The 14,834-nt window shown below is 37.2% G+C and overlaps 1 protein-coding gene and 1 long non-coding RNA gene across 3 annotated transcripts in view; one reads left to right on the top strand and one right to left on the bottom strand.

The window, feature by feature from the left end:
* Positions 1-1,065: 1,065 nt before the first annotated feature.
* Positions 1,066-2,561, bottom strand: LOC118750837. 2 transcript variants are annotated; one of them, XR_004994441.1, is made up of 3 exons: positions 2,215-2,561; positions 1,916-2,037; positions 1,066-1,525 (listed from the first exon to the last, which is right to left on the bottom strand). It is a non-coding gene; the product is annotated as an uncharacterized LOC118750837 (long non-coding RNA). The 2 variants fall into 2 exon arrangements; XR_004994440.1 differs by having other exon boundaries at positions 1,920-2,037; positions 2,215-2,560.
* An 8,262-nt stretch (positions 2,562-10,823) lies between these two features.
* The window catches only part of LOC118738083 (laccase-2-like), a 16,744-nt gene continuing 12,733 nt past the window's right edge, over positions 10,824-14,834 (top strand). Inside the window, exons 1-2 of the mRNA XM_036469040.1 lie at positions 10,824-11,578; positions 12,644-12,978. Coding sequence (XP_036324933.1) covers positions 10,824-11,578; positions 12,644-12,978 — 1,090 coding nt within the window. The remainder of the gene's footprint in view (positions 11,579-12,643; positions 12,979-14,834) is intronic.

The raw sequence follows: 14,834 nt of genomic DNA, 5'->3' as shown, positions 1-14,834 counted from the left end.
CACCGAATAAGTAGTCGCAATTCAGCTAGCTCGAAAGAACAACTGGTACGAAGACTAATTTCACGAATCTGCAGAGAAAAAAATGCCACATACAAAGCCACACTACGAGCTAAAAAGGTAATCGAGATGTATTTGCAGTAAAAAGTAGTGAGACTACGAAATACGGCTGACAGCAAACACGCATGAAAATTTTATCAAAAAGTTAGGCGATCTACGAATGGTTCCAAGATCATGCCGGGTTCTTGTAAGGATAAGCATGACTGATGTCGAGAGTATATTAAATTATGGCGACAACAATTTTCCATGGGGTTTTATAGTAACAGCACTAAAACCTGTGTAGAAGGTGAACCTCAACACCTAAGGTTTCTTAATTTATTCCGTAGCACTTTGGGCGGAAGGTTGATGTTAAGCTTGCTTTGGTAACAGCACCTTTTAGCTTTGCTTCAGTGGCTCTGTTTTGCAGAAGTTTAAAAATGACATTTATGTGTTTCATGCTCTAATCGCTTGAAACCCTCCCTGTAAAGTCCGTTAAGGTAGGTGCCAAATTATAGCCAGTAAAATTGTCTTCTGACACAAAAACTGCGGTTGAAAATTTAATTCTTTACCAAAGCGTGAAAACTTTAATCCACACTAACAGAGCATTTGGGGAGAGGTGGAGCGAAATTCTGGTTAGAATTTTTCTGCTAAGTATGGAGTAAGTAAGTTTTCCTAAATCAAATTCAACGGCATTTGTGGTAAAATTAGTGAAATCACTTTATCAAATGGAACTAAAAACCGGTCTATCGATTATTCTAGACTTAATTGGCCCTTCTTGTTTTTTAAAATTGCGATAGCCCCAAAGTTCTGCTAAACAGGTTTTACACCCCCTGCGACTGGTCTTCCAGTATTTGAAAGTAAATGACGACCAATCAAAAATTCGTCAGCTTTTCGTAGTTTAACTGCACTGCTATTTAAAAGTTGGCACTTAAAATTGCATATTGAAGAAAGTCATAAATTCTCAAGCCATTAAACTCGAACTAAAATGTTAACTGGGTGTAATGAGTAAAATGACGCAGGGATAAGCATGCGTGACTAACTCACCTGTGCGTTGTTAAGTAAGCGGAAAATACCCGCTGCAAAAACTCGATCTACACTTGCAGTTTTGGTTTCAAGTTTAACTTTCAATTTTTTACAGGCTTCCTTGTTCTCGAGTTGCAACACAAAAACAACACTTTTTTTTAAGCACAATCACTTTTTTGCTACTTACGCGAAACAACAAATTATTAAGCCGGGTTCAAGAATTTTCGAAATGATACAAATCACGAAAGCAAACCGCAAATTAAAAGTTCTACCGTCGCGTCGTCGTTGACCTTTCGACTATACAAAAATCGTAAGCAATGAATCAGGAACTTGTTATGCACCACGAACGAAAGCAACTTGAATTGTTTATACTTATTTTGAAGTTTTTTTCTTCTTTTAGAAAATTTAGTTTTTTCTTCAGAGTTTGTCACTTATTGCACAAAATCACGCTGACTTGCGCTTAAATCTGCATACATACATATGCACGTACATTAGGATGCAACACACTCGATACAAAAAAAAAACTCGGTACTGTTTTTCCAGCGGAAATATAAAATTTTTACATTTTGGGACTTATGAAATATTTTGGAAAAAAATTAAAATTTAAGATAATATCACTTCAGATGATAGAAGCTATCTAAGCTTAAAGGTTTGCATAAACATATTTAAAAAGTATATCAACGAAATAAAAACACATAGAGAAATTTTTGGAGATATTTTAAAATCGGTCTGGCTCACGTCAGTGTTAATATTTTTCCGAAATATTTAGACGGAAGTCTTAAAAAATAATAAATTTTTATATTTCACTGGAAAACCCGACACTTTTCCTTTTGCAGATGCGCCCTAATGTACATACATACATATATTTATATTTATGTAAATGCAAATGTCCTCATAGAAGTGCTAACTTGTAAGCGCGTCTGCGCTCTGGCACAAAGAATTGTAACAGAAACTAAACACGTCCGACTTGTTTTCAAACTGTTGCAATAAAAGCAGTGGCATCAACAAAGCAAACGCGCAGAAAGAAGCAAAAAATAAAATACGACAAATATTAAAAAAAAAAAAAAAAACATACACAAAACAAATCAAAATGGGTTGCTTAACGCGGAAAATCTATCAAAATTAAGCGTAGCCAATGAACGCAGAATGAATTACCGCAAAACAATTACCAGAATCGCCAGTTTCGTAAAATTCAATCGAAATCGAATTTCTGCACTTGATCACTTGTTCAACAAATTCTCAATTTTATTTCGTTACTTTTTTGCAGTAAACTTTAACTACGCCACTGTATCGAATTTATCGTGCCGACTTATTAGAAACGCGCAAGTTTCTGAACCGATGTTCAGATGAAGACTGAATGCTATCTACGCTGTTTGAGCCGAGAACAGCAAATCTACTTAACTTGGCTAGATCGCTAGCGGAGGCGCTTTGCGAACAGCTGCACCGTCTGCTCTACGTTAAAACAGCGTAGTCATTCGTTTTAGTTTATTTTCTTTATTTTTAATTTGTTTGTTTTCTACTTTAATAAATACATACATGTATCAGATCCCCTTGCCCAAGTAAGACGCGATCTTGACTAGTAAGCTTGACCACATGAGCTGTGCTGGAAAAAAAAAACTCCGCTTAGCCGCTGACTGCCAAGTAGCGTGCTGTAAATAAAAACTCAACTCACCTGTTTACTTAAATATTTGTTTCCCTTTTGCGTTGAGCTTTTTTGTGCTTCTCTTATTAGCTAGCGGCGAGCATTTTAAGCCTAAACCGTATTTGCGCCGCAAGCTCAGAATCTGTCTTATGACAGCCAAATGCTAAACTTTACTTTCATTTCGCTTTAAGCTTGACTCAACTTGCGTGCAGCAGATGTTCATGATCGCCGCTAGTTGCTTGTGCTTTTGCAAAACACTTTGTTAAGTTAAGCTTTACAGCCGTCGATCGAATGGTTGCAGCCTCTACTTCGTTTGACTCTGCAACACCGGGGGCACGAATTGATTTATAATTTATTATTAAAGCTAAGGCCGTTTTCACATTAGCTGACAAAATGAAACGGAAAGCCTGGTGTGCCGGTGTTGTGTCGTTAATGGCGATGCACAATGCCGTCTTAGTGGGCAAAAATTTTTAAATTCCTTATATGCAATAAGAACGTGTTTCATATTTTTGTAAAAGCATATATGTATTCACTAAAAATAATTAAGCCGATAATTCCTGTCGGTATAAGATTTCTATTGCATGAATCTCGGCCTGAAATATGGTTGAGTTGCTAACCACTGGTATCGATTTTTGGAAATTCCAGCCACAGTTTTATCATGATCAAGCTTACCCTCGTATCCAAAGGTTATATCAGCACTAATTGAGTCATGGACAGGCTCAGGCGATGCTTCCACCAACCAAATCATTCTCAACAACAAGACTGTTAAAACTACCGTTACAATTGCCATTACCCACCACCATGTCAGGTTCGAGGTCATTTTAAGGTCAAGTAGGGAAAAATTCATTGAATAAACCGGGAAATGCATATACATAAGGTTTTCGACCTGTTTAATCCAAATCTGGGGTCCGCTAACCCCCATAATGTGAGGTTCGACGTCATATGAGTGTCAAAAAGGAGAAAAAAATAATTATTCAATAAAAATAAAAATTCATATACATGGGTTTGGTTTGCCGCTGAGTCCGAATAAGGGGGCCCTTGATTCTTCAAGGTCATCTAGAGGTCATGCCAAGGTCATCTCAAGGTCAAATTCAGGAGAATTGTATTGAGTTTTCAGGTTTATTCAACGAATTTTTCCTTACTTGACCTGCAAATGACCTCGAACCGGTCGTCATGATGGAGGCTAGCACACCTCGGATTTGCATTTATCGCGTCGAATAACATAGGGATACGAAATTTTGGTGCAATATGCAGAAACTTTGTTAATTTTTGTAAACATGTGTAATCATTATTTGCGGCCCCTGATTCATTCAGTGTCTTCGATGCGTTTCATCAGAGCAACAAATTGGTTTTTCTAATAATGAGTAGAAGTTTCTCAAATGGGACCCTCAAAAGTGGAAAGGTTTAAAGGCAAAATTTTTGGCTCTAGTGCAAATAGTATGCAAGTTATATGCAATTATTTTTTGATGCAGGCTTTTACTAAAAGTAACTTTATTTATTAGCTGTTAAAGGTAGTCTCATTTCTTTTACAGCAAAACTTTAAAAATTGTCTGACGATATAAAAACTGTAATAGGTTTTGAAATTTTTTATTTTTATATAAACAATTTTTTTTCTACTTCTGGGGCTCCGATTTTATTCGAGCAAAATAAATTAAAATTAGCAGTCGCTCGCTCTCAACTGGGAGGAAAAAAATTGTGTTCAACTCCTTTTTTTGTTTAAGCTACAGCGTTTTTTCGATCGCAGTGCATACGCTTGTATGATACTCGCTTTCATTCCGGGACAGCTGACGTTCGCGACGTTCGCTGTAATTGATTTCTCTTCTGTAGATGATAGTTGGCTATATATATAACTATATATATATATATGTACAATCAGCGTCAAAAAAATGCATTATCTAACGTTTTGACGATTTCATTTATTTATGCTTTCCATACCAATTTTTTCTTATTTTTTATATAAATATGGTCCTTCGGCAGCAAAAACCACAATCATACATTTTTTTAATTTAACACAGAACTGGAAAATGCAAGAAATACCAAGAAATTTAAAATTTTTCAATTAATTTTTTTAGAAAAATTTTCGGTATGCAGTTTTGTAGCCCATTAAATTTTAGTACTCTAAAATACATATTTAAAGTCGCTTAAAATTACCGTTAATTTTGGAGGTTTTTTTTTTCCAAGGGTGCTGCAAATTTTCTTCCATATAAAAATATATTTCATGTTCATGCGTTATATGGAATAAAAGGTGAGAGACTATAACAAGAAAAATTCTCTAAAATTGGCGGTAATGTTTAGAGACTTGGAACATGCACTTTATTGCACTAAAATTTAATGGGCTGCAAAACTGCATACAGAAAATTTGTCTAAAAATATTTATTTATTGAAAAATAATATTTTGTAGGAGTACGCTAAATTAAAAGAAAAAAAGATTCAAACTTAATCCCATGCACTTCAAGCATGATTTTTATCTATCTGACTGGCTCATGACTAGCGTATTTGTTAAAACGCTTGAAATATAATAAACTCTTTCCTACTACTTTAGAGCTTACACGCTCACATTCCTGTGCATTCTACGAAACGCTTTCAATTATTTCCTCTGTATATCATCCAGCAACAAAGTCAGTGCTTGTAATCCTTTGAGCTTATCGTTGAACGCGAAACCAATTGAGCAGCGCCACTTCAAAGTAATCCACAAATCAACCGTGACACAACAGCAATCTTTCGACGAGAAGAAAACTCAAGTCAAAAGTAGTAAATAAGTGGGTAAGTGGCAAGTTTGCTAAAATTAGGTTAACTCAATCACCTGCAGGCTAACATTTTCTTTATTAAAAATAAACAATAAAAATACAAAAAAAAACCGAAGTGAGTTATTGCAGTTTTCTGCTTTTTCAACGAAACGGATTTAGTTATATATATGTATATATTTTTTTTCTTTTGAAACAATCGCATTTTTCTAATAATAGAAAATTTCCAGTTGCACGCGCGCGCCAACAAACTGCAGTCGAATACGAAAAGCGCTGGTACTGCAAATAGAACCTACGTACGTACGTAGGTAGGGAAGGTATGAATGAATGTTTGTAAATAAGTACGTGCAAGTGTGTATGTATGTATATACACATAAATGATCCCTATTGAAAGTGCGTCAATTTAAGAAGAAGAAGAACAAAAAACTCAGCGCATGTGAGAATTTATTTATTTCGCTTAAACAAAAAATTTGCAACTTTTCTAATAATGAATTTCACTTTTTACGTTGCATAAGTACAGATGCATGTTCGTGTTCGCACATATGTATGTGAGTGTGTGTGTGTGTGTGTGTATGTGAATGCATGCAGTTGTACAAGTATGTATGCGCTTGAATGCATCCGCGTACTTAACCCGTCAACCTCATTTGCTTTTCATGCTTCGAGATAAACTGTTGATGCCTTTATGAAATTTCCCTCTTCTATTTTTGTTTTCATTTTCAATAAGCATCTATTGTTTATATGCTGATACGTATGTACGTAGGTATATATGAATGCTTCGCAGAGCGATATATTTTAAACTAAAGTTCGAGGCTTCGCTCAGAATACGTTTTTCACTCAAATTTCTTGGTTTTAATGCAAAAAAAAATTTAGCTTGTTTTATTTTTATTGAATTTTTTCAAGAAAATTTGCTACTACTTTGTAAATGTACAATATGCTTAAGTCCTTCGATATCTAATTGACAGGGTTTAATTCTGGGGCTCTCAAACTTTGAAGACAATGTAACCCTTACTTCATTTTATGCAACGCCAAATTACTAACTAAAAATCAAAGGCACTGCAATTCAAATATGAATAAAGGTCTTTTACTAGAAATAGTATACATACCTACTTTAAATTTTAATGCGAAGAATGAAATTGTTTCACTGCCATTAAATATCGAACTATATTGTGTCTGAAAGCTGTTTGGGCATTTCTGGGATAGCGTCCAATTTTGACCTGAATTTTTTTTATAAATGTAAGCTGAAACCCCCGTTTCAAAACGAAACGTTGTGGCAAAAAGAAGCAAAGTTAAGATAGACGTTTATGCTACTCTACTTCATGGTATTCACTCCCAACACTAACCCAAAACTTGTTCGGAGACACAGGCTTCATAAATGTATTTTGTATCTATTCGATATCACTACTACCATTCGAAAAATAATCCGACAAAGATCTCGGGAAGTAGCTGGTTGCCCTGTTATGACATTTAACATTTCATTTGGCAATTCATCGCGTTACTGGCGATAATTAATCCATAAATAAAACTTTCTTTCAAAGGATGATAATTTGTCTCTCGCCAAAAATGCGGCTGTTAATTTTTTTGGAAAAAATTTTGTGATTTCGCCGATCTTTCCAAAAGTCTTATAAGCCGGATATTCGAATAACAGTTATAATATTTACACGCTAAGTGTTTAGCCGAGCTTCTCCTCAAATTTTTGATGTGCGTCTTGACGTTGTTACAGAAATAGAAGGACCTGCAGCTTTAAGCCACCTTCGAATGGTCTAATTAGAAGCTGTTTCGTGGCAGAAGCACATTTGGAGGTTTGCCATTGCCTGCAATAACCTGATAACCAGGCAAGTGTAAACAACCACAATATTAAAAAAAAGCATTGTTCTTTTTAAAACCATTCATATTTCACCTGTAATGATCTGAAATATATGCAGAAACATATACCAGTAGTTTATTCAATAATAATTTTTGCTCGCCGATTCCGTATTCCAGCTTACAAAATATTTCGCAATTGGCATATTTTGGGTTGGGATTTTTTCACGGTATGAAAAGGTATGTGCAAACGATGGTAAATGTGAAGGTTTAATATTCAAAAAAAAATAATAATAAATGTAGATAGAAATTTTTTGCGCATAATTTAACAAAATATATTTTCCATAAAAAACAGGAATTATTCTGGAAAAATTTCAGCATTTTGTTATTGCAAGATGCATGATTTCGAACCCATTTTCTAAAATATGCCGAAATCAATAGTCCTGAATATCGATTTTATTTGGTATTCATTTTGAATACTAGAATCATATTTGGTAAATACGTGCACACATACATAGCTAAAAACTCGATGGAACTTTATTTTACATACGGTTAAAAATTTCGGTTTTAATTTTAAACTTTTTGGGCTACATATATGACCAAACTAAATTTAGTTTCAAATACAAACCTTCCCAGTATATAAAAAAAGAGAGCACATATGTTGGTTTTAGAATTTTAAGAGTTCGGTTTAGATTTTAAATGCAACAATTTTCTATTTCGGTTTAGATTTTAAAGAAAATTTTCTATATTGAAACCTAGAAATACTAGAATTGAAACATTTTGGTTTGATTTTTTAACAAATAGGACTTATACATTAATCTACGAACTTTTTGGTTTTAATTTTAAACCACTCATAGAAAACATAATTTTCTCGGCAGCTTGAACTAAAATTCAAACCAGAATATATTCAAAACTGCTCAAAACTATTTGGACTGGTTTAATCAGTCCCAGCTCGATTTAAAAATTAAACCCAAAATTTTGACCGTGTAATCACACACGATATTCAAAATATGCGGGCTGAAAAGACCCCAAGTGTGCTATTGGCTCGTCCGATATTTTGGGAAAACATGTTTAATGCCGTTCTTGTTTTCCATGTACCTATCCACGTGAGTTTTTTATGTGTTCACAAAATTACTAAAAATCAAAAAAGGGCCAAACAAGTCAGAACCCTAGTATTTACAATGTTTTATTATTGTAGGAGAGGACGTCCAAATTCCATTCCACAAATAAATATAGTAATAAAAAAGGCAAAACGTGGAACGTAACTTTTCAAAGAGTCACGGTGAAATGTAAAAGATTGTGGATCATATCGCCAGTGTACATATTTTTGCGGTATGAGGTGGAGTTGGCGTGTTTCGGACATTTTCAAAAAACATTGTCCCGGTTTTGAGTCACACAAATCCGGCAGCCCTAATAAAATTTTAATTTGATGATAAGGAGTGAAATTTGAATGTGTGCGGGTTGTTTTTTTTTTGGCCGGCAGATATTTGTGGACCTTGTATGTACCTTGAATACCACTTTCTCTTCTTCAATGAAAAATTCGCTGTTTCCGCGCATAATTAACCTTTAAAACATTTTTTTTTTATTATTTAAATGGTGTTGAATGCAACGCCAATTACTACAATGTATTTGTACCAAAGAGCTAGTCTGTAAATATTTATACTTTGTATACTGACTTTATCAATTTGCCACACTTTTCACTTTTGCAAGAACGATCTATCAAATTGGCTCCGCATAAATGCCATTCTGCATACAATTTGTACATATTTATGTATGTACATTAGAGTGGTCCAAGAATGCATGTGAAAAAGTAAAGTCGGAATTTTAATACTCTCACCCCCTTGCATTGTTTTATATCGACAAAAGTATGCCCCAATTTTTTTATTTTGAAATCAAGAGATATTCAAAGCGCTCAAAGTTTTCCATGCATAGAAATGGTATAGAATTCTTAAAAATCAATATTTTTCGATCGAAAAACTGTGTTTCACTGCAGGAGATTCCCAATAATAATACCCAATTGCTTATTAAACTATTTTTTCATAGTAATTATAATTCACAGGTATTAAAATTCCGACTTTACTCTTTTTGGGCAACCCTAATGTGCATACATACATACATATACTTGAAACAGTGTGAATGCTTGTATGTCCTTTAAATGCAGCACAAGCATCTTCTTATCAACCCGTCAATGCTGCGAAACTATCATAGCGACGGCGGGCATACAATGACCAGCACAATATTTTTTTTTGTTCAGATGTGTGTCTATGTTTGTACATATATAAGTGGTGGGCAATAAAATAGAAACAATGAGAGAATAATATATGTAGTTCTAGCAAAAAATGTAACTTTATTAGCCAATCATTCACCCGAGAGATACTCCAACACGGTTGCCAAAACTCAATTGGATGGCTTTGAGTACTCTAGTACTCTATTCGGCGCGACCAAAAACAAACTAGCAATCCTTCAACGTAACAAGCATTCGGATGTACGCCCAGACGCTTCTGGGAGTAACGAAAAGGTCCGTTCTTCTGTGTGAAAGCCAGTGGCATGCTATATGCTATCCGAAACCTGCATTTGGCGAAGGAAAGTCCAAAAAGATCGCCTACTAAAACCAAAATCTGCGCTTGTGAGTGTTTTGGCTCTAAAAGGCAGCAGTTGGCAACGAACCCAAGACTCTTAGACCCTCCAACAATCGCGCCCGGAGAATCATAAAGGGGCTCCCATGGCCTTAAGCAAAGTCACTTTCGATAGGGTGGGGAAGTGTTCCCTTCATAATTTAAGTACGTTCTGGACATCTTGGGACCACTAGGTCGCTATGGTTGTTCTTCGACTGATTCTCTAATTCTAAAGTCTCCAAGCACGATTTTAATGTCATGGCGGGGGCAACGCTCGTATGTGCGCTCCAAGCGCTCATAGAAGAGATCCTTGGATGCCTCATCTTTCTCTTCCGTCGGCGCATGGGCACAGATGAGCGAGATGTTGAAGAATCTAGCTTTGATGCGAGAGTTGTGGCTAGACGCTCGTCCATTGAGGTGAACGCCAGTACTCGGCGATGGTGTCTCTTTACCACCACAAATCCAACACCGATTTTGCGTTCCTTTACGTGGCAACTATAACAGATCCAGATAGCAAGGTCCCCTCCGTAGAAACATCTGCGATTTTTCATTAAAATTTGTCCAACTAGCGGACCGGTTTCTGCTGGACTTATGCCGATCAGTCGCAGCATCATTATTTCTCGTTTAATATAGCCGCTGAGCAGAGAGTGGAGGATCCAAGCCTCACTCCCTCTTTTCTCTCTATTTCCTCTGCCCATTTGAACTATATCAGCACTTTAAGCTTTGAAAATAATATGTATCCATTTTATTGCCCGTAACGTGTATAATTTCACATATGTAGGTGTATACATATCTTAGTGGTGGCATGCCACAAGCCAGCTGCAGTTCAGAGTGCTCGCCTGCATACCCTAAGCTTTCAGTGCTATTTCTCCATTGTGTGCAGCGCAAAGTGAATGAGTAAGTGCGCGGATTTAACGGTTCGTTTCGTTTAGAAAAATAAATCGGTGCCGTTTGAGTGAAACAATGTATCGAAATGGCCGAAGCTGTAGCGGTGATGCGGGCAACATTGCCATAGCTCTATTGTGGTTAACTGCACTCAGCGTACTAACGACGCCAGCAGCAGCAGCAATAACAACTAATACCAACGAAGAAGCAATAATAATAACAAACAAAACAACAATAACAATAGCAACAAAAGTTGCAGCAGCATCAAATCCGCAAATCCCATATACAGCAAATCGAAAAATAAATCCAAATACCCTACCATGGCTAAAAGCGACACCGCCAGTGCCAGCAGCAGGCGCAACAGTTGCAATGCCAGTGCCCACGACCGCTACTCTGTCCACTACCGCGCCCGCGTCCACATCTACGAAATCAGTGGCAGCTTTAGGCACTGCTTCAGTTTCAGCTAAAGCTTCAGCCTTACTAGTATCCATGCCGCTGCCATTGAGTTTCACAAATGCTGCAAATTACTTCACTTTAGCTGGCAAATTTAATCCGGTTCGCAGGATGCGACATCGCCATCGTCGTCGCCGTCGCCGTCATCTGGCAGCAGCTGTGAATGCAGCTGTTGCTGTTACTACGCTTGACAGTAATCCTAATACCAGCAGCAGGACGGAAAGCACTTACAGGAGCAATAACAAAAATAGCGTACCCTTCACCACACCGTTAAATGTTAGTCAACACGCTGGCGAACTGTGCAATCGCCCCTGCGTAGCTGGCGACAGTCGCATTTGCTATTTCAAATTTGCGCTCGAACATTACCAGGTCATGGGAGTGTACGTAGGACGTACATATGAAGCAATAAACACTCATACCTAGCGTAGAAAAATAACCATTGCACATATACATAGTACACGCATACATACGCACAGTTAAACATTTCCGTTTAGAAAGGTCCTTAAAAACATAAAAATCCCTTTTTCTCGCAATGCCACAAATAGCCAGCCAGCCAGGCGGTCAGGCGGTCAGGCAGCCAACAGTGTAGCATGCGGCGAGCGCGCAATAAAATATTGATTGTCGCAAAAATATCCTGACAACCTCTGTGTGCTGGCTTGCTGACAGCAACATTGCAACCTGCAACCAACAACCAATAACTTCCTGAGTCCCTCGTATCCGGTTTTGTGTGCGTGCGAATGTGGCCAGCCGTCAGCCTTCAAAGCACTTTGGACATTCCCGCATAAGCATATTAACGTGTTTTTCTTCTCGCATTTTAAAATGTTCCCGTTTTTCACTTTCCTACCATTCACATTTTTCCTGTTATGCTATTTTATTTATTCCGCTAGCGTTTCCTCCTGTTGCTGCCGCAACGAATTGACCACTGCTGTTGACTAACCCACCGTTCGACCGCTATGCATACCGACCGGGTGTTTCTAATTCGCCGCCTTCCGCCACACCAACCTGCGAGCTGATCGTCAACTACGGAATGCTTTGCTTACACAATATAGCTTATAGCCCCGCGCGCTGACGAATTGTCGCACTGCCGCACACCGTTGCATTCCTGGCGCTTCACCGCGCTTCAGACCTTCTGAACCAGTGACATTTTTACTACACACTTAACCTTCCTAGCTGCCTCTTGCTACTGGTTGTCTTATTTTCTTCACATCTTTCTGGATCTCTCCCTAACCAGATGTGCGCCCTACATTTTCTGCTTTCATCTGGAATCACTGTCTTTACACCAACTGCATCTTCTTCTCCTTCTCATTTTCTCATCTATTTCTCTGACTTTCATTACTCCCTACACTTATTATTCACAATTTATTGTCTCCACAAAACAATCTGACTCCCTTCCTGCCTAACTTCGTTTCTGTTTTTATCTTCTCACTTCTCTTCCCTCCCCACAGCGCTTGTGGCCGCTGTTCGCTTGGCATCACCGCTGACTGCTTCACCCCGCAATGCATCTTGGCGGATGGCTATGAAAAGGGTGTTATGAGCATTAACCGCCAGCTACCTGGCCCCGCCATTCTGGTGTGTCGTGACGATTTGATTGTTGTCGATGTGGCCAACCAAGCGCTTGGTACTGCTGCTGCCATCCATTGGCATGGCCAGCATATGGTTGCAACCCCTTGGTCGGATGGTGTACCTTTTGTTACTCAATGCCCCATACATTTTGCCAACACGTTCCGTTATTACTTTTGGGCCACTGAAGTCGGTACGCATTTCTACCATTCGCATTCAGGTGAGTACTTATTTTTGTCATAAATATCAAATGACTATATACTATGTGCGTATGTTGAAGGTACTCAGCTATAAATATATTTACACTTTTATTGAGTGCTCTAAATCGAAGCGGAAATGTAAAATGAACAGAGTGTTGTAAAAGGTAGCCAAGAGGATGTGTGAAACCAAGAATGAATATCATACTTCCACTCGGAGCAAGCTTGCTGAGTGTATATTACAGATGGGCGCGGGCCTAATATTTTGGGCCCGAAACAACCCGACATGACCGAACCCGATTAGACAAGATATATATGAAACTTCCACCAAAAACATTTCGTCGATGTTTTTGCAAAACCGCCTATCTTACGGCACTCAAATTTTACAGGAGAGCGAAAAAACGGCATTGGTATGATAGGCGCTATTTTCTCTAGATATTATTTTACAGATCTGTTTTTTTAACAATTTTACGATTTGTATGCCTAAATATCGATGTATGGAGTTCAGGGTTACCAAATCTCATTTTTGTCACAACGGCGATTTAGGCGGTTTTGCAAAAACATCAACGATTTACTTTTAGAAAAAAATTAAGCATAAATAGTATTATTTTTGTACTCAAGGAAAGTTCCATGATAAATTTCTTGTTCAGAAATCGATAGGCATATAGACAGTGCATTATCCTCAGTTTTGCATAAAGAAAAAGATCTCATTGTGAAATTGTATTTAAATGAAAACTTAAGAAACTTCAATTCTCATATAAAAATATATATATTTCATGATCCAGTGATCGGATATAAACCAGCTTAGTATGGGATCACCTCTGAGACACTACTTTCCCAATGCAAAAATAATTATCGAAAATAAATGAAAACAAGTAAGAAAGTCTAAGTTCGGATGGAGCCGAACATTAAATACCCGGCGCAAGTATTAAATATATGTTTTTTCACCTTTCCGAAACCTACCGCTAGATCGTAAGCCGGGGTGTATCAATTTTGAGTAAATTAGCGTCCTTAAATTTCGAAATATTGAAGTTTCAAGCATTTCTGAAATTTGAAAATGAAAATGAAAATGAAAATGAAAAGCTGCTGTAATTTTAGTCCGATTTCAACAATTTTCAACGTTTTGCTTTTATGTGGCAAGCACAATAAAAATACAGAGTTTGGTACAAATTGGTAGAACGGTTACCGACATACATATATGTGATCATAAGTGGGCGGTGCCACACCCATTTTCCAGAATTTTAACATAAACGTATTTCTTGGTAAAGAATTGTTGCAAGCGTCAATTTTGAATAAATTAGCTCTAATATTTACTGATTTATCGAAGATTTCGTATTTCTCTAAATTACCCTGTGGACTGTGGGCGTGGTTATTGTCCGATTTTAAAAATTTTCGGCCATTTGGTATGCTGTACTCAGGCCAACAACTGTGCCAAGTTTGGATGAAATCGGTGCAGCGGTTGCCAAGATATACACATGTAACACTAAGTGGGCGTGGCTACGCGCATTTTTCAAAAATTTATAATATTCTTATTTTTCGTCTGGAAATTATTGTAAATATCAATTTTGAGTGAATAATCTTCAGTAGTTACTAAAATATCGCAGTTTTCGTATTTCTGGAAATTACCGTTATATGGGAAGTGGGCGTGGTTACAGTCCGATTTCGCCCATTTTCAAATTATTGAAATCGGACTAAAATTACGGCTTTTCATATAACGGTAAATTTTAGAAATGCTCGAAACGTCCATATATCGAAATTTAAGGACGCTAATTTATTCAAAATTGATACACACTGGCTTACCATGTAGCGGTAGCTTTCGGAAAGGTGAAAAGGCATATGGGTGTTTCCAGCGGAAGGTCCACCACGACAAAAAAAAATA

Source organism: Rhagoletis pomonella, unplaced genomic scaffold, assembly GCF_013731165.1.
Source record: "Rhagoletis pomonella isolate Grant_MI unplaced genomic scaffold, Rhpom_1.0 Rhpom_scaffold_00001, whole genome shotgun sequence".
In the NCBI taxonomy this organism is placed as follows: Eukaryota; Metazoa; Arthropoda; class Insecta; order Diptera; family Tephritidae; genus Rhagoletis; species Rhagoletis pomonella.
Note: the sequence above shows the minus strand (reverse complement) of the source record. Positions and strands in the feature narration are given on the sequence as shown.